Here is a 21,328-nt window from a genome sequence, read left to right on the forward strand (position 1 = left end):
TACAGGTCAGCAAGGAAGACAAGGAGAGGCAAAAGGGGTGGAAACAGGTCAAGACAGACAAGGGGTGAGAACCAGGTCCTGGAACCAGAATCAGAAGAAATAAGGAATGTAACTGTAATGAATCTGAGTGACTCTGTACTTACAAATGACATGATTTCTGTGCTAGAAAAAGGCATGAGTTTTTGTCCTAATGATGTTGGTGATTTTTGTAAAACCAAAATTGATTTGTTTAAGTTCACAAGACGTCTAAAGTTGAAAAAACATTTCGAGATGAACAAAACAATGAATAAAGAATTGCAGCCAAATTTGGGTATGATAACGACTGGTGATTACTGTATACAAGACATTGTTGATGCCTGACTACTCCTATCGCTGACTGATTGTGAAGATGAGGTATTACTCACAGATCGAATTATGAGGGATCTAGACATAGATATTGATTATAACATCACCAGCAATCTTAGGGGGAAATCAACATGGACACCAACACTCACATCTGGCAACAATATAGACTTATTTTTTAAAGCTGTCACGTGTGATCTTGAGAAACACAACTCTAAAAATACTGTCACACATCTACACAGAGACAATTTATCTCAGGGAGAAAGAAGAGCCCTCGTGGAACTAAGTAAGAACAGAGAACTCATGATAAGGGAAGCTGACAAAGGGGGTAATATGGTGATAATGCGAAGCACAGACTATGATAGTGAAATTCTCACCCAACTAAATAACAATGAATGTTATGAGCAAATAGCCAATAACCCCATATGGAAACTCACAGATTACATTAACACACTACTGAGAAAATGGCATGGGTCGGGTCTCATAGATGACCATGAACTATCCTACTTGAAAGTGGACAGACCTAGGTACCCATGTATTTATACAGTGCCAAAAGTACACAAACACCTAACCTCCCCACCAGGCAGGCCAATAATATCAGGATTAGGAGGACCAACAGAGAGATTATCGGAATTTGTGGACCTGTTCTTAAAACCCTTAGTGTTAAATCTCCCCTCATACATCAGGGACACAAAACACATACTAGGCATCATGGCAGACTTACCATGGGAAGAGAACATGCTATTGGTCACACTAGACGTCGTTTCCCTATATACATGCATAAAGAGGGAAACGGGGCTTACTGCAGTAAGAAGAATGATGAATAAGAGACCAGCAAGTGCATGGTCACACACAGAAATGATCTTAGAAATGGTAGAAACCATTTTGGATAATAACGTTTTCCTATACAAAGATCAATGGTACCGTCAAAAACAGGGGGTGGCCATGGGCTCCAGATTTTCGCCTTCATATGCGAATTTAGTAATGGGGAGATTCGAAGAAACTACAATCTGGGGCGCACCGGCATCAGAATGGAACAATGATATATTGTTCTGGGGCAGCCGGTGCACAGACATAATATCGACTCCAAAATATCGTTTGGACAGAATATCGAGGAAAAAATATCGTTTGGACAAAATATCGACTGGACAGAATATCGACAGCCAAAATATCGTTTTTAAGGTAAGTGCAGTAATATCAACTGTAAATAATATAGAAAGTGAAAATATGTAAGTATATACTATAGATAGTAAAATAAATTGTTTTTATTTTTAGGGTTCAGGGTCAGTTTTGGGTTTTTGGGTAAAGGGGTATTTTTAGGGTTCAGAGTCAGTTTTGGGTTTTTGGGTAAAGGGGTATTTTTAGGGTTCAGGGTCAGTTTTCAGTTTTTGGGTAAAGGGGTATTTTTAGGGTTCAGAGTCAGTTTTCAGTTTTTGGGTAAAGGGGTATTTTTAGGGTTCAGGGTCAGTTTTCAGTTTTTGGGTAAAGGGGTATTTTTAGGGTTCAGGGTCAGTTTTCAGTTTTTGGGTAAAGGGGTATTTTTAGGGTTCAGGGTCAGTTTTCAGTTTTTGGGTAAAGGGGTATTTTTAGGGTTCAGAGTCAGTTTTCAGTTTTTGGGTAAAGGGGTATTTTTAGGGTTCAGGGTCAGTTTTCAGTTTTTGGGTATTATTTTATTATATTTTATTACTATATATATATGTTTAATAAATATGAAATAAAAAAATATTTATTTAACTTTCATTAATTATTTAATTATTATAAGTTAATTTAAGTAATTTTAAGTATATTTTAGTAATTAATTATTAATATTAATTTAATTTAACACTGTTTTTAGTAAATACGATATTTTTTACAACTATATTTTTGTAAACGATATTATGTACTCGATATTTTTGTACTTACCTGTTTGTACATACAAACTCGATATTTTTGCTGTAGATATTTTTTCCTCGATATTTTGGGTAGTCGATATTTTGGTAGTCGATATTCTTTCAGTGATCCGGGGCAGCCAGGGCGCTAGAGGGCGCACTGCGGAATGGCTGGCTAACGAGTCAGCTCCGCCGGGCAGTCGCACTTCTATCAACTCCTGACCCCCTAAAACCCCACCGACACAAGCGCTGAGCAAAGATTTGTGCATCGGAATGTGGGGCTGACCTCTCCTGACACGGTAACTCGGCCTGCGCTGAGAGAAACAGTCGTTACTGCTACAAAACCGGAGCCCTCGCGGACGCCGCTCAAAATGGCCGCTCCGGAGGCACAGGAACCCGGAGCGATTGCCAGCACCTAGCGTGCCTGGACTGCAGCTGACACTCGGCGCGGCTTGGTGAATGGCCGTCTGAAGACACCTGGGGCTCAGCGAGGCCCATGAAGGTCCCCAGAACTTAGCGCACCTCCATATCGGCGTGCGTTCCACTGTGGGCAAGATGGCGGCGCCCGTGGAACGCACGACACTGACGGCGGCACTGGTCGATCAGGCCGGTCGGAGCCCCTCGAAGACCAGCGGTCCCACTCGCACATGAGGGAGAGCAGCGGCATTTGAATCCTCATCTGCAGCGGGCGCCTGTGAAGCGCTCGGCCAGCGAGGCCCCCACACGAGGACACGCAGTGAGTACTGTGCACGCCTCAGCGGCCAGCAGGAGATATCTGCAACATACAGAGGCACCTAACTTGCATAAGCGCTATCTCTAGCCCCCACGTGAGTCATGAGGCTGACTGCGCATTGCCAAGGAGGTGAGGGGTATGCATGGAGCACGCACTTATGAGGGACGGACCCCATAACTCTGCCACGCACGTCAGCTCTGCGCACCTGATCTGAGGGGAGGCCCCCCAACGCGTTGCAGCCACTATCATAGCGCCGTTTGGAGCACTGAGCGGACGGCCCTGCACGGAGGCGATCGGCCATATTTCCAAAGCACGTGGCTGGCTAATGACTGCACGTAAAGCAAGGTGGGGGGCTGCAGCGAAAACACACCGCGTCAACTCCACGGCCGGTGGGTCGACGGCTAGCAGCCCCAGATTGTCATTGGCACAAACTACGCCAAAGCAGCAGATTGACATGGGGAAACCAGACAGGCAACAAACTAAGCTCCAATTTGAAGCGCGGAAGCAAGATAAAATGGCCGCGACAGACCAAGAGGCGGAAGGGGGCCAGGAACAATCGGGCGCCACGGGCATGGAATCAGTGCTACGGGCGATTCAGAAGAGCCTGCAGGAAATGAATGGGAAACTGGACAACGTGGTGCAACGAGTGGACAACATGACGGCGAAAATTGAACAGCACGACGGGCGTATCACGGAAGCCGAACAACGAATCTCGCAAGTGGAGGATGACCATCAGGCCATGTCCAGGTCCTGCGGAGGCCTGGAAAAGACAGTGGAAAGCTTACGCGCCAAGGTGGAGGACCAGGAAGCCAGGTCCAGGCGCAACAACGTCCGGATTTCGGGTTTGCCGGAATCCACAAACACAGGGAAGATGGAGACCTATATAGAATCATTGGTGAAAGAGGTATTTGGTTCTGAGAAACTGTCTTCCGTGTTCCTGGTCGAACGGGCACACCGTTCACTTGCGCCTGTGCCGAAACCTGGTGCCGCCCCACGCATGGTCATAGCCCGCTTGCTCAACTACCGAGACCGTGACACGATACTTAGGTTGGCCAGAGAAATGGGTAAGGTTACTCATCAAGGTAACACGCTAGAGTTCTATCCGGATCATACCATGGCGGTGCAACTGGCTCGGAAGGAATTCGCTCCAGTTAAAAAGAAGCTGAGAGAACTCGGACAGGAATATGCAATGTTATACCCGGCGAAACTCAAAATCTTCACTGGCGGGAAACCGGTCATACTACCAACAGTACAGGCGGCGCAGGAATACGTTCGGCAACAACTGAAAAGGCGCAAGCAGCAAGATCGAAGTGCGGAAACGAGCGATGTGGAATGACTGATCCAAACTATGAACGCACGGAACTGAATTTCGGTGCCTGTCTGTGCGGCGCAGGCGACGAACACTGCATTCGTGAGCGCATGTTCACACACCCCTAAGCAATTGTGTTTGTAGCGGATGGTGTCCTGGCGTGGCACTTACGAACTCACTGTAAGTATGGACCTTGCTGGAGCTGTGCCGCGGCTGACTCAGCATGACTGTGAGTATCTCTGAAATAGAGGGCATGGGGATTTCTTGTTATTTGCCACTCGGATGTGAAGATTGCGTGGTCACGACCTAGTACCTGCCACCCTGGTAAGAAATGTGGATTACATAGCTCAACTGACAGAAGGCACATTGTCCATACCATGGCTCAGTCTGGTGGCTACGCAGATGTCACTAATAGTGGGGGAAATGGCGTACTGACATTATGCCACTTTGGCGACCCTGCTTGAGCTGGAGGAGGTGAGGGGTTGGGGAAACTAGAACACGTGTATTACACTACAGCATGGATTTGCGACCGTCCACGTCCACTATGTGGATGGAGACGTGTGACCCTGGTGATACCCCCGAGTGGGTGTACCCCGCTAAGAATTTGACATTACAGTTAAAGGTTGTTAAGGGATGGCTTTGGCAAAGTTCGGGGGCTAAAGTGGGTGGGGGGAGGGTGGGAATTTCTGAATATTTCCAACTGCAATTTCTGTGTCTGAGACGCATGGCGAACTCCTTAGTTGTATATTATGATGTGAGAGATGTCTATGTACAGAGCGTACCAACGTTGATGCCGGTCACTGTAAAATGTTTACGTCAAAACGCACTGTACAGGAAGAGTTATAAATGTAAGATATATACCATTGATCTCCAAGTTCACACACATGACAGGTACTAACACGCTCAAATTTCTAACGTGGAATGTAAGAGGGCTAGGCGACCCGAAAAAGATCAGGCGACTCTTTGCTTATTTTGACAGGATACAAGTCAGCATTGTGTTTTTACAGGAAACGCACTTAGCGCGAGACAGTACTTCCACACTAGGCGCTAAATGGGCTGAGTCTGTCACCAACTCGAACTTCTCGTCATACTCTAGAGGGGTGAGCATATTAATCAGAAAGGGAACGGGTTTTGAGATCACGAGCGTACATAGAGACTCAGAAGGGAGGACCGTCATCATAGCTGGAGTGGTAAGGCGACAGAAGATACTATTAGTAAACACATATGGGCCTAATGTGGATGACCCGGAATTTTTCAGACAGGTATGGCACACTATCGTCGACATGCAGACAACTCACGTAATTTGGGGTGGGGATTTCAATGTCACCCTACAGGATACTCTGGATAGGGCACCACATACGCTGGAGCAGCACGGCAAAGCGCGGTTGATGCTGCGAGACACCATGGAAGACCTAGACATGGTAGATTTATGGAGGACACGCAACCCAGTAACGACTATAGCGACACATATAAATGCAGCAAACAATAGTTGGTCTAGGCTAGACTACTGGCTGGGCACGCAGGAGATACTTTCGTGGGTAAAAGACATAACTCACCTACCACGAACACTTTCGGATCATGGTCCAGTACTATTAGACATCGCTATACCATATTATGACCCACCGCCTTTTACCTGGCGTTTCAACGCGGCTGCACTGCAAGACCCCATATATGTTGAAACCATACACAAGGCTATAATAGATTACTTCGATCTCAACGCCCCAACTACTGAAGACCCTAGTCTGCTATGGGAGGCCTTTAAGGCCACGATACGGGGGATCTGTATCAGCACCACCTCTGGCATCCTCAAAGATATCAGACGACAACTGCACACACGAGAACAGGCTATACAAACCCTGGAACAAACGTACACCCGGACGGGCGACGCTGCTGTTTTGGGGGAAATTAAAACGCTCCTAATTGAATACGATGAGTTCGCGACGGACGAACTGAAGTATGTGTCAAAACGTGCGACAGCGAGGAGGTATGGGGAAGGAGGGAGGCCTGGTAGGGAATTGGCCGCAAAAATATGCGCGGGTAGAGCCCCACAAAACATAACGTCCATTGGCACGGACACAGGGGAGGTGATCACGGACACCAAGGGGATATTAACTGAATTTATGAAAACTTACGAGGCACTTTACACAGCGCGTCCTTCACCGACACAGGGTGATTTACTACACTACATGGAAGATATAGAGCTGGCGTGGCTAGCTGAAGGGCACAGGAAATATCTAGAACGCCCGGTAACAGTGGAAGAAGTGGCTGATACCATTCGAAGATTACCAAATAACAAAGCACCTGGGCCGGACGGCTTTGCCACGGAATTCTATAAAAAGTACGCTGACACACTAGCACCATACTTGGTGCGGCTGTACGGGGCGGCGCATGAAGCTCAGACGCTACCAGCATCCATGAGAGAAGCACTGCTCGTGGCGTTGTTGAAACCGGGTAAAGAGGTAGATAAGTGCGACTCATATCGCCCTCTTTCATTATTGAATGTGGACACTAAAATCATAGCTAGTTTATTAGCGGACAGGTTGAAACCCCTTATGCCTTTGCTGATCAGGCCGGACCAATCTGGTTTTATCCCCGACAGAGCGACTACACATAACACTCGTACATTGTTCGCACTGGCCCATTATTTAACACCGGAATCGAAGGCGGTGGCTGTGTTACTGGACGCAGCAAAAGCATTTGACACAATCGGCTGGCCCTTTATCCATGCAGTACTGGTGCGTATGGGGTTTCCGCAGATTTTTCTGGGTTGGATAACGATGTTATATTCAAACTTGACAGCACGCATCAGAGTGAACAGGTACATATCAGAGCCCATTCCAATATGCAGAGGCACTCGACAGGGGTGCCCGCTCTCGCCGATGCTATTCGCGTTGGTGCTGGAGCCGCTGGCATGTAAGATCCGGCAGCATCACCACTATTCAGCGATACAAATGCCCTCCAGACCCATACATATCTCACTGTACGCAGACGACATGGTGCTGTATGTTAAGAACCCTGACCAGCACCTCAATCCACTCCTGAGAGAGTACATTAGGTTTGGCCTACAATCCGGGTTGCAGATTAACTGGGATAAATCTCTAGTTCTGTCCTTAACGGACAGCACCTGCCCGACCAAACTAGACTATCCTTTAAAGTGGCAGGAGGAGCCTACGAAATATTTGGGTGTATGGTTCCACAGAGACCCGGAATTGGTGATAAGGACGAACTACGGGCGGACCATATCGTCGCTGGAGGACAAGGTTAAGAGATGGAACAGACTTCCCCTATCGTTGGCAGACAGGGCGGCCATTGTAAAAATGGTGCTTCTACCGAAGTTCCTGTACTTGTTTAATAATATCCCAATCAAACCACCCGCAGCCGTATTCTGTAATATTAACACACTGGTCCTTAATTTGTTGTGGGCGGGGAAACAAGCGAGGATGGAATTACGTACCATGACGCTGCCATATGCTAAGGGGGGCTTCAGGGTGCCGGACTTTTATTTATATTACTTATGCGCGCAAGCGTAATACGCGCATTACTGGTTCCACGAGGTGCCCTTCTTGACACATGTGGCCGTAGAGGCGGGTGACGCTGACCCTATCCCACTAGCCAACATATTGACACATAAACGCACTAAACTACATGAACGTGACATAAATCCAGTTGATACCACGACTGAGGCATGACGGCTGATAGGCAAGGCAACACACAGCTTACCACTGTATGCACCGACACTTCCTCTGGCACATCACCCAGCTCTTTCGGTAACGCAGGAGCGGGTCGGCATGGATCTGTTCAAGCGGGCGGGCCTAGACACTCTTGGGGACCTATACGATGGCGGGGTCTTCCTAACACTGGACAAGCTAAACTACATCACAAACCCGACTCCATTGTTCAGTTTCAACTACTATAGACTACAAAGAGCGCTTAGGGAACACTACCCGACACATCCGGAGGAACCTCCCACACTCGCGCCCCTACAACTACTCCTAACTACACCGACAGCGTCACATCTAGTATCCAAATTGTATGCAACTGTACAAGAGGCGGTGGGGGCGAATACTCACAAGGCTAGGGACAGATGGAGAGCTGGACAAGCAGAACCTCTCACTGACTTGGAATGGGATTCCTCCTGTGCGCTCACTGGTATGTTGACCCCTAACGGGAACTTGAAAATAATACATTACAAGTATTTGCATCAGGTATACCACACGCCTCAGAGATTACATAGGTATGGTTTGCGAGATGATTCACAATGTTGTAGGTGTAAGCAAGATGATGCGGACTTCATGCATCTAGCGTGGCACTGCCGCAAAGTGGCGGGGTTTTGGGAAGGCGTCATGCAGATCCTGAACGAGATGCTGGGGACCTCTATGCTGTGTGATGCGAAAATCTGCTTGTTGGGCATTATCCCGCAACTTAGAGCATTGAAACGCAAATTTTGTGCCATAGCGCTTTTACTGGCTAAGAGAAGGGTGTCTATGCACTGGAATGGCAGAAGGGCCCCTGAGGTAAAGCACTGGATGAGAGATATGGTGTATTGTCGAGACACGCTCGCAACATATGAAGAAGAGCTGCCAGGTGGCTCTAGGCCCAAGGATTATTGGGGATACTTGCGGGTATATTTACTGGCACATGTTGGTTCTGAATCGGAGACGGAGATGGAGGGACCTACAGATACGACACTGACAACTCAGAGTGTACAAGTTTCGTAATAATGACACTGAGGAGGGAGGATGCTGTGACACAGAAGGATTAATACATAAGGTGAACTAAAAGTTGGGGACTACATTGTTTAGTTTTGTTTAAGTTACGGTACCAGATATGAAGCAAAGAACTTTGAAAATGTAAGATTACTGATTTATAAGTGAGCGAATACAGCACTGACATACATGTGGATGCTAGCAGTCATTACGCCGCCGGTCCGCTGGATGTCGGCTGATGGGCCGTGTAACACTAATGCCAATGATTTTGATTTTGAGTGCGGGTAGCCGGCCATTTATGGATGTAGGCATATGCACTGTATATGTTTACCCTGTTTTTTCTGTTTGTAAGCAACATGAAGTGCATCAATCATCTTACCTCAATAAACAAATAAAAAAAAATATATATATATTGTTCTGGGGCAGATACATTGATGACTGCATCATGATTTGGACAGGCACAACTGAGAAATTACATCAATTCCATGAGTACCTGAACCACAATGACCAAAACATAAGATTCACAATGGAATTTAGCAATAAGAAACTTGCATTTCTAGATGTAGAATTCTACATAGAGAATGAAACAATTCAAAGCAGGCTATTTAGGAAAAGCACGGCGTGCAATTCCCTATTACATGCTACTAGTGCACATCCAGAACATCAAAAAAGAGCTATCCCTTATGGAGAACTAATCAGAACACGCCGCAACTGCAGCAATGAAACTGAATTCCAGACTCAGAAGAAAGGGGTGATTAAGAGATTTGAGAACAGAGGATACAAAAAGAAGCCACTGCTCAAAGCAGCTGAAAAAATAGACACAGTTAGTAGAATGAACACACTAAGGGACAAACAACAGACCAAGAAAGGAAAAGATGACAAAATTAGACTCGTAACTGGTTACAATAACTGGGCAACAATCCTAAGAAAGAGTCTAAACAGACACTGGCACCTACTAAGGACAGACACTATGCTAAAGGAACACATAACAGAAAGACCTACAATAACCTTCAGAAGAGGAAGAACTCTGAAAAATATACTAAGCCCAAGTTATCCCCAGACACAAATAAAGAACACATGGCTATCTGAACCGGGGTTCTACAGCTGTGGAGGCTGTGCAGCCTGCAAATGGGCTTACAAAAAGAAAAAAGATTTCCAAGGAACGAATGACACCACAAAATACCGCATCCTAAGTACCATAAACTGTCTAACCAAATATGTAGTCTACGCTCTAGACTGCAAATGCGGTTAAAGATATGTAGGCAGCACTAAGAGGCCTTTAAGGGAGAGGATAAATGAACATATCAGGGCAGTGAAACAAGGAGACATGCGATACCCTGTAGCGGCACATATGTCCTTATGCCCAGAACAAACTACCAATCACTCCTTCAAATATTTTGGTTTCGAACACACACCTTGTAATCCAAGAGGTGGTAATAGGGAACTGACATTACGTAGGAGAGAAGCGACTTGGATCATGACTCTGAAAAGTGTGGAACACGGTCTTAACATAGACCCAGAATACCACTTTTTTCTAGGGTCATAACTGATAACACCATAACCAGACAGAGCCAGAATGACTACGGACCGCTATTTATGTATATATGTACTACATTCTTAGAAAAGGAATATGTATATTTTTACATTCACACTGTAAGTTAGTCGATATCTGTTTACTGAATATGCAAACATGAGCAATGATGACCACCCCTAGTAATAACAACATGACTGCACAAAAGGTATTAATATGTGTGCAATATATCGATAATGTGTATGATACCGGATTACAATTATTGCTATTATAACAATGGTAAGACCACCTTGTGGCAAAAGTTTGTACTGTACCCATTCTGTATGGAGAATAGGAATTAAACCACTGTAGTACTCACAGTTCACAAAGGAGTAGCAATGCGCATCGAAAAATGAGATGACACCATTCTTGACCAATACTCACAAACGAATAGATATTATCACCCGTAATCAGAGTGACTAAATTGATAGAAAATTACGGAGCCATAAACACTGAGCACGTATGAGCACTCCCCCACTCGCCCGCCCCCCACGAGATAATTAATGACACTGATCACAAAGTGTGTGAGCAATAGATAGCTGTTAACTAAAATGATAAGAATCTACAAAGTCAAACCACCTGGACAGCATAGTGGCAACCAGGTCGTATATAGACTCCAAGGGCTTGACTATCCCATAACTACAGATAGGATAAGATGGCCGCCATGTTCGCAAGGCTAATTCCCACTGACATGGACATCAACAAACACCAAACCGGAAGCGGTCACGAAACACGTGACTTAGGGCGTTCCCGGTTAGTATCTAACAACGCGAGATACAGGAGACAGATTACTGCACCTGACACGGAGCAGAGGGGACACAGAAGGACACGATAATAACAACGGCGAAAGGTAAGCTTACAAGCGAGTTTAGAATAGCGAGGAGCAGGGGCGCTTTAGAGAACTGGCAGTGTAACCACGCTGCCAAGGCTTTCTCACGACTACAAGGGGCACAACAACTTTAGAGGAAGTAGGGATAACACAAGATCACCCTTCATGAAAGGCTCATTATACGAGCTCGAAAGTCATTGGTACTTGAAAGCATAATACCTATAGTAATTCGGTATATGTAGAAATTGTAAATATCCTGCACAAACATTTTATTATCGGTGGGAATTACACTGAAGCCTAAATAAATGTGCACGTGTCACGAACCACTTGACACTTTTTTAACAAAGGCTCTTTTACCTACCTAAATAAATAATGAAGACTATTTCAACAAAAACATTTAGAATCATTATTAGGAAAGTATTGACAAATGAAGTCCTAATATACTTCATATTGACTTACAGCTGCCTCACAACATACCGACACTTGGCAAATGACCTAAGAACAACTCAATAAAGATACCGAAGTCCCCTAACAGATACCCCTTCGAGGGTTGGAATTATCACCTCAAGGAAGGTGAGTAACTAAGCATAAACTGTTTGGAGATATCACAACAGAGTTATTAAGCATAAAAAGAGTTGAGAATATACTTACATTTTTTCCTTGGTCCATTTTCTTTAAACAGAAAAAGGAACACTCGAGGAGAATAGGTACCCCGAGCACTTACTTCATCTTTACACCGTGCATGCCACTATAGATTGAATTGCAACCTCACAAATTGGTATCCACACCATAGTTAAAAGTCGCACAATGCATAACGATAATAGAGAAGCATGACAAGACGAATCACTGGTTTCTCCATATCTCTATGGGTGCACCTGAGAAAACTCTCTATTTCTGAGTGTAAATCATGTACAATTGAAGTTGGTTGCACAACACAACTTCCTTTAAGTTATTATCCACAAATGTATATGAGCACTATAAATAAGACCCACCACCGCCTACCAATGTAACATAAAATGATGTATAATCTTGCTCAGACCGTATCATGAATGTTACAAACATATTACTCTTTTCACTTAACAGCCTTGAAAAAGTCAAGGGTTACATTCCCTATTGACGAAACACGTGTTGGCTGTAACATCGATCAAAATAAAAACAACACCTGCGGAACAACCTGACTGACAAGGACCTCAAAATTTATTTGTTTTGCTTGCATAACCTATGTATGAGTGGAATACACATATGCAAATCTGCGCTAATATTGTAACGTGTGCTAAGGAGTGTTCAAATGTTGTTTAGGCTTAGCCTATCTTAGAAGAGGTAGTGTGGTTCTCTTCTCCTTACAGCACCGTTCCCCAAAGAGAGTAAACAAATATATAGAAGTGCACAGTCCCCTGAGGCGCCGCATCCTAGTACAATACCACCAAACTAAACCAAAATACGTAGGCATAACAATGTGTCCGGATCCAGATCTTGGACAGAAGTCACATTCAAGGTAGGCTATCTAATTAATCAGATCCACATGAGCCGGGGTTGCATGTAGTTTTGATGGCATAGGGGTCACCAACCCGAATGACTAGTCTCATGCAAGTAGGAAGTCCCTTATGTGAAAAAAGTGTCAGAAATCACAGCAGAGCAACCATAGACTGCCCCTACATGTTGCTACCCAAATGCTCTAAAATAAGAAAACTTTGTTCCTCACATGTTCCTCACATTTTTTCTTTCTGTTGCACTCTTTAAGCATGTTATATCTTTCTAGATATACCAACTCTCACAGCCGCTTTTATGCACATCAGTTTTCTATTCTAGAAGTCGTATTCACTTAGATTTTTCCGGATGTCGCAGGCCATTGGTTGATTTATAATGTATTTCTACCTATATGCATGTCTTATTATATGTATGTTCATTTGTACGTTTCCCCTGATGAAGGGTGATTTGTACACCCAAAATGCATTGGGAATGATGTAATTCACATAAGACGCCTTTCTTTAATTTTTGGATCAAGAGAATATTGGTTGGACTTCTTCAATAAAACAAGAAGTCTTGAAGATAAGCAGCTGAATGAAGTTGTAATTTTTTTAACGATTTGTACAGGATTGGTTTCTATTTGATATCATTGTTGAGATTTCGATAATTGTTGGGCATTTATGTATTAACATTATGCCATAACACTCATTTTGAGTGAAAGCAGGTAGTGCGCACTCTGTCTAAGACCTATGTCCTAGATTTGTTTCTTCTTTATTGAATAGGTGGGAGGATGGAACCACCTCAGAGCATGCACACCAACTTTGTTAAATTCTGTGTCCTAAGGTATAAACGTTTAATTGTTTGTATATTGAGTACATCATTGCTGTTTCTAGACTTGGACTTTTAGAGTGTTGACATTTTCTTATTTTAGCCATTTGTTGCATGATGTCATTCTCTGATCACATGTCTGGGGTGGGTGACAGTTGTGCTTTGTGTATTCCTCCAAGACAGCCACACACAATAGGAGCTTAGGAGTGACGTGGTGGGCCTTCCTGCCAGGATGGGAGGGAGGAGCTGGACCCAGCCTGAATAAAGAGCTGTATACCCCTCTATATTGAGCCTGGAGCCAGGGCAGGAAGGACAGGACTGCTGTGCACTTCAAAGTCCTCCTTTGCAAAAATATAACATGTGTTCAATATTCTCAGGTGCTTGACAACCGATCGGGCAAAGATTCGATACGTTTCCCTTTTTCGTCCAGAAAAAGTAACCGTGGCCAACGGTAAAATACCCAATCTAAATTTCACATAAGTGCATGTGCAGCAGGGTTAGTACCCATATTTAAATATTGCTAATACTCAGGTACATACTTAAACATCAGGAAGGAGTATACCAGGGTACAAAAAGATGCTACAGAAAGTTTAGTTCCTAGGACAAAATCCCAAATGGACGTTTTCAGCTTGTGTCGAGCATCTTGGAGGTAATGAAGTAGGCTGCAGCCAAAAACCTTCCAGACCCAATTGAATAGCCACTTATTAATATGGACAAGCCAGTGAATTTTCCCAACATGGTGATCATCTAATATGACTTTAATACAATCCCTATAGGGTTCTAGATCCTTATTGGTCCAGACCCTTAACCAATATTGGATAGGTCTAAACATTTCAATGTCAGAAATTGATCTTAGGTTTAGGTTGAGTGTAAGTGGCAGCATCAGCGCACCGGTGGGGAGACTCGAAAGGGTCTTTATAAAGGTATTTTCTGCTGTTTTAAGGTCACCAAGGTTACAGTGCCCCCATAAGTCTGCCCCATATATTGCTCCTACACAAGCTTGAATCTTTATTTATCTCCAGGGGGGCGGTGGAGATAGAAAAAGTGGGTGTTCTATTGGCAAATCTTATGATAGACCCTGCTCTTTGTTTTAGAGTCATAACATTTTTCTGTACCTATGCTACCTTTCTATGCTAATCGTCCAATCTCACGCCCAAGTAGTCAAACTTATGTACTCTATCCCCCCTAAGAATACCTTACTCTTGGATATTTTCCTATGGACACCAAAGACCATGTACTTAGTTTTCCTGATATTAATTTCTAGGCCATGGTCTGAACAAAATACATTTGCCTAAGAGAATAGATTAATCTCTGGAGTTTTCAATAACACCAGAGTGTCAGTTGCATTTAGGGAGTCATTTCTGCAACATCACCAGCATTCTAAGACTAGTGGTTTGACTTTTAACATAGTAATAACTGCCTCAACAATCCCTTGTGTTTAAAGCATTGTTTGCTGAAAACACCAGACTGGCTGTGGGTTTCTATCACAGGGGGTCATGCAGCAATAGTGAGTTATGCTACATGAAAGGCTGGTATGGTATTGTCCTCCAGTCTGCTTCAGTGTATCATGAGGGTGTGCTCCCTTGTTGCATCTTCCACTCTTTACTGCCCTGCAGCTACCAGTGCCTGGTGTGTTTTGTGACAATTATTATCCTTTATTTCCTGCAGTGCATCAGAAGAGCATTGAAGCTGAGGAGCCAACCACTGGGGACAAACGTATGTACTCAAAATGTGAATACCACGTGAATTCCCGGCAGCTGATGTACCCCAACTCCAATGTACAACGCTTCCCAGTGCCGGATGAACTGGTGCCATGGCAGGTGAGGGTCTAACCTGGCAATAAGGTGCAACTTCTCCTCACACACAGAGATGAGCTCCCAAGACTGATGTTTCTTCTTTCAAAACACTGTTTCATCCCACATTTCCTGGTTTATATTAACAACTTGTTCCCATTTTTATATGAGTCCCTAAAGAGAGCATGTGCATTTAGTACTTAATATACTTCGCAATCAGTGCCGATGCAAGGATTTCCCAGACCCAGGAAAACTGCAGTTTTTCCGTTTAGGTGCTCCTCCTGCCATAGCATAGTGGAAGAGGTGTGGCGCCGCGGCCAGGGCGACTGACGCTGGAATCTGGGGACCACGGTTCGATCCCCGGCTCCAGCGGCAGGTCAGCCCAGCACCATGTGACTCTGGGCAATAGCTCGCTTAATCTTCCCGACGGCCCCCCAGCGCCTAGAGACCCTTACGGGTGATTGTGCGCTTTACAAATGTGGACTTTACTTTACTTTATAGCAATGTTTTAGCCCCTTTGTCGCAATCTACCCCACTTTTGTCCAGATCATAGTCCTCTGGTGTTCACATTATTCAATAGATGGATTGTTTCCTGAAAACCACAACAAAATGACACAAAGAGAGCTAAAACAACAATAAACAATTGGCCAGGTAGATTATTTATCGCGACAAAGTCTAGTACCACTTACCCAATTAATCTAAGTGGACACACTTGTGATTTAGTGTTTTTACTTATTTTTTCATTTTTTAACATTTCGTTCATATATGGCTGAAAAAAGATACAATTTCAGTAGCAAAAATTCACATAAACATTACACTTTTCAAACATAAAATGTACAATCACCGTGAATGAGACATATTTACAAATATACAATTCATACAGTAAAAAACAAGAACTGCCTATTGTCATTGAGTGTTTAAGGCACCAGTCCTAATATACAACCTCCAAGCAAGCAGGAGACTTTTTGATGTAATTGCTAGCCTGCTCGCTTGCCTATACTGGAACTTGACAATTACTAGGGTCAAAAATCAGGTTGAATTTATCTATAATTAAACTCCTGATGTGCCCTTCCTGAAACTTGTTCCAGTATCGTGCCAACGCGTTTCGAACCCACGTGTTATTGAGGGGTTCTCCTCAGGACCTGGACTGGAAACTGTCCTGTACTGTAAAAGAGAGCTAAGGCATTTGTTTAGTACTGAGCTACTCTTCTCAGTCCAGGAGTATTCAAGTGATCCATCAAAGGTTCTTAACATACTAAATGAAGAGTACTAGAATGTAACAGAAGCACTGATTGGTGTTGGATTCTGTTTGTATATGTGTCTTACGTTTGTATATTACATATATGACTGCTCGAGAGGCAGCCCTTTGCTTGGACACAAGATTGTGAAGAATCAGGGACAAGAAAGGAGGGAAATTAAAAAGGGCCATGGTAATAGTTGAATATCTGAAGATCTTATAGTTGAAGACTGAACAGATCCATTTTGAATTGTCTTTTAAAAGGGAAGAGATCTGGTTGTGATCTTGAATGTAACGCCACCTTGTTCCACGAAAAAAGACTGATGAGAAGCAATACACCAAATCATCAACTTGCAGTACACATAAAGCAAAGTTATTTTTGCAGGTGTAGTATGTTTCGTAGAAAGTCTTTATTTTCCAAAGGGTCCCTTGTATACATGTAGAGAACAGCCAACACGTTTCACCCTTCACAAGGGCTTCTTCATGGCTGTGAAATCATACAACATATTAAACATTTACAAACCACTGTTTAAGAGGATTCTAAATATCTCTTACATTGTATGATTAAATTATACAAAGGTCCTTTTGGAAAATAAAGACTTTCTACAAAACATACTACGCCTGCGAGAAGAAATTTGCTTTATGTGTACAGCAATTTGATGATTTTGTGTATTGCCTCTCATCAGTCTTTTTCTTGAATTTTTTTGTGGGCTTGTGGCAGCTGGCCATTTCCGGTGGGCGATACAACTTGAGAGTACCTTTTAATGACTAGCCTAGGTAGTGCAGTTGCCATATACCCTGCTGCCCTTTGCCTTTTTTGAAACCACCTTGTTCCACGCCTTTGGAACTCACTCAAACAACTCTCTCGACCCATCCCAGTCCGGATTTTGAGCCAACCACAGCACCGAAAACAGCCCTCATCGCAGCCACCGACGACATCAGGACCCTGATGGACAAAGGGGGGGAAACCGCCCTCATCCTCCTAGACCTCTCAGCCGCCTTTGATAAGGTCTGCCACCGCACCCTAAAAACCCGCCTCTACAACACTGGGATACAAGGGAAAGTGCTGGACTGGATCACCTCGTTCCTCTCCAACAGAACACAGAGAGTCCACCTCCCGCCGTTCTGCTCCACAGCCACCATGTTCATCTGCGGCGTACCCCAAGGCTCCTCGCTCAGCCCTACCCTCTTCAATATCTACATGAGCCCCCTCGGCGCCATCGCACGCAAACAGGACCTCAACATCATCTCCTACGCCGACGACACCCAGCTGATACTATCCCTCACCAAAGATCCAACCACCGCCAAAACCAACCTCCAGGAAGGAATGAAGTTCGTCGCGGAATGGATGAAGCTCAGTCGGCTGAAACTGAACTCAGACAAAACGGAGGTCCTCATCCTCTGACAATCCCCATCCACCTGGGACGACTCCTGGTGTCCCTCAGCGCTGGGCACCGCACCGTCACCCACGGACCACGCACGCAACCTAGGATTCATCCTGGACTCCTCGCTTACGATGACCAAACAAGTCAACGCAATCTCATCCTCATGCTTCAAAACCCTGCGCATGCTCCGAAAGATCTTCCGGTGGATCCCCACTGAAACCAGAAATACGGTCACGCAGGCCCTCGTCACCAGCCGACTGGACTACGGGAAAGCCCTTTATGCAGGAACCACAGCCAAACTTCAGAAACGACTGCAGCGCATACAGAACGCCTCCACACGACTCATCCTCAACATCCCTCGCCACAGCCACATATCGGCCCACCTGAAAAACCTGCACTGGCTCCCCGCCAGCAAGAGGATCACGTTCAGACTCCTCACCCACGCACACAAAGCACTCCACGACATGGGCCCCGAATACCTCAACAACCGCCTCTCGTTCTACTCTCCTACCCGCCAGCTCCGCTCCGCCAGCCTCGCCCTCGCAACCGTACCACGGATCCGCAGAGCCACCACCGGAGGAAGATCTTTCTCCTACCTGGCCGCCAAGACTTGGAACTCCCTCCCCGCTCACCTACGACTGACCCAGGACCATCTCACCTTCAGGAAACACCTCAAGACCTGGCTATTCGAGCAGTAGCGTCACCCCCCCCTCAGCGCCTTGAGCCCCTCGCGGGTGAGTAGCGCGCTCTATAAATAGATTGATTGATTGATTGATTGAACCTCTGGCCTCTGGTTCTTGCTGTTACAAATTTGTGAATCAGGAGCTGGTGTTGAGAGGTTGATCTCAACATCCTAGAAGGTATGTATCCTGAGAACCCGGAGGACATATAGTCGTTCTTTCTATGATTATGTAAAGTTTTATGTAAGAGGTATAAGGTCTTCCTCAGACTTCTATTTCAAATTGTGAGTCAGTGCAATTTCTGCAAATGGCTAGAGATAGAGATCTTAGGGGCATATTATCAAGGGATTTATCTCCGCTTTTTTGGCTTTAAAAGCAAAGAAAGCGGAGATAAAATTATCTCCCTATCAGCAACAGGGTGCTAACACGCAAATTCGCATGTTAGCACCCTTTTTCTCTACGCTTCCCCTTGCATCTCTAATGAGATGCAAAGGGGGCGTTCCAGAGAAAAGTAATAGGAGAAATGTTGTTAAGCGACATTTCTCCTATTATCAAGGGTTTCGCTAACCCTGTTAGTGATTAAAAAAAGCAGCGCTAACCGCGGTTAGCACTGCTTTTTTTACACCTGGTATTTTCCTGACTTAGCCATGATATCCTATGGATGGTGGATATCATGGATAAGTTTGTGAGCCCCTATCATCAAGCTAACTCCAAACTTCGAGAGATTATTGTTGGTTTTCCAGCGATAATCTCTCATTTGGCAGTTAGCGTGAGGATTTTTATCACTTCTGAGATAAACCTTGCTAATAGCAAGTTATCTCTGCGATAATTTCCGGCGATGCTTAGCGTTAAAAAATTCGTTGCTTAGCCTCGTTAGCGATAAATATCGCTAATCGTTGGTAATATGCCCCTTAGTCTTTTACCCCAAACTAATCTTGCTGATTAATTTTGTCCTACTTTTAGTCTCAGGGTAGCATATTTTGGAGACCTACTAGAAAAGAACTACTGTAGTCTAGGCATGATAGGATTAATGCTCAGACCATTGTGATCCTGGAGCATGTAGGGAGCAGGGGAAGGATTTTTCGAATTATTCTTCTCAGACATTTGCAAGTAGATAACCTTTTGTTTATGTGAGGTGAAAGGAGAGGGTTGAGTCAAATGTGACTCTGAAGTTTCTTTTCCACCTGTACTAGTTTTGGAAGAGATCTTAAAATCTTGAGTCCAATGGGTTTGACTTCCGTAAATTTCAGTACTGAAAGAGTTCTGCTTGATTGAGTAATCCTCATAGTCTAGAATAATTCCTAATACTATAGCACAATGAATGTTGTTAAAAAGCAACTTAACTAGTAAATGTAGGATTACTTTGTCAAAGAGTCCACCAGGGGTCACCTGCCATCTAGCACCCACATTTATTTATTTCTGGGACTTCAAGTGTTGCCATCCTTTTATTTCAAAGCAAGCGTTGGCATTGCTCAGGCATAGAACTGAAAGTGCCTCTTTATTATTGATTGGTGTGTGAAAGAGAGAGGGACAAAGAAAGAGAGAGAGACCATGTATGTTTTATTTGGATGTAAGGGTCAATACAAGATTGAAGGAAACGTTGGGTAAATAAATGTCTCCATCCATCCACTCAAGTCACTCATACTTGCACTCATGCAGTCATTTTTCTACCCTTTGGTTGAACTCATTACAAGTGGCCCATTAAGCGTTGGTGTCCCACACGGTTCCCCATCCTGATTTGAGGGGGGGGGGACGGTATTTTTAGTGTAGCAGGAAGCCTGGGCTCGGTTACCACTCCTGCCCGACCCGGTCAGACGCGGTAGCCAGTACCGTTGCGCGGAGGGCGGGTCAGGGAGAGCCAGGCACTTCCTGTTCACCACTGAGCAGTTAGCGCTCTAGTGGTTGTATTTACGGGGCTATTTAGGCTGAGCCTGAGGATCGGCGAGCTGCGGTAAGGTGGCAGTGGCAGTGTCCCCCGACCCGCTAGCTCTTCCAAAGTGCCTAAGCTGTGCTCCATGTTGTGCTTGTGTTAATTTAAATGCCTTTATTTTATTGACTGTGCATTTTTAAAAATTGAAATCTGAAGCATTTATATCACTCGCGCTAACGCTCGCTTTTATCTGGAGCGCGTTGGTGTCCCACACGGTTCCCCATCCTGATTTGAGAGGGGGGGACGGTATTTTTATTGTAGCAGGAAGCCTGGGCTCGGTTACCACTCCTGCCCGCCCCGGTCCGACGCGGTAGCCAGTACCGTTGCGCGGAGGGCGGGTCAGGGAGAGCCAGGCACTTCCTGTTCACCACTGAGCGGTTAGCGCTCTAGTGGTTGTATTTACGGGGCTATTTAGGTTGAGCCTGAGGACTAGCGAGCTGCGGTAAGGTGGCAGTGGCAGTGTCCCCGACCCGCTAGCTCTTCCAAAGTGCCTAAGCTGTGCTCCATGTTGTGCTTGTGTTCATTTAAATGCCTTTATTTTATTGACTGTGCATTTTTAAAAATTGAAATCTGAAGCATTTATATCACTCGCGCTAACGCTCGGTTTTATCTGGAGCGCGTTGGTGTCCCACACGGTTCCCCATCCTGATT

At 44.8% G+C, this 21,328-nt stretch overlaps 1 protein-coding gene across 1 annotated transcript in view; it reads left to right on the forward strand.

Annotated features, from left to right (window-relative positions):
* Positions 1 to 21,328, forward strand: part of LOC144773624 (transient receptor potential cation channel subfamily M member 2-like) — a 536,579-nt gene that overhangs the window by 412,967 nt on the left and 102,284 nt on the right. The window contains exon 17 of the mRNA XM_078658772.1: positions 15,321 to 15,472. Coding sequence (XP_078514898.1) covers positions 15,321 to 15,472 — 152 coding nt within the window. The remainder of the gene's footprint in view (positions 1 to 15,320; positions 15,473 to 21,328) is intronic.

The sequence above is a fragment of the Lissotriton helveticus genome, chromosome 8 (genome assembly GCF_964261635.1).
Source record: "Lissotriton helveticus chromosome 8, aLisHel1.1, whole genome shotgun sequence".
NCBI lineage: Eukaryota > Metazoa > Chordata > Amphibia > Caudata > Salamandridae > Lissotriton > Lissotriton helveticus.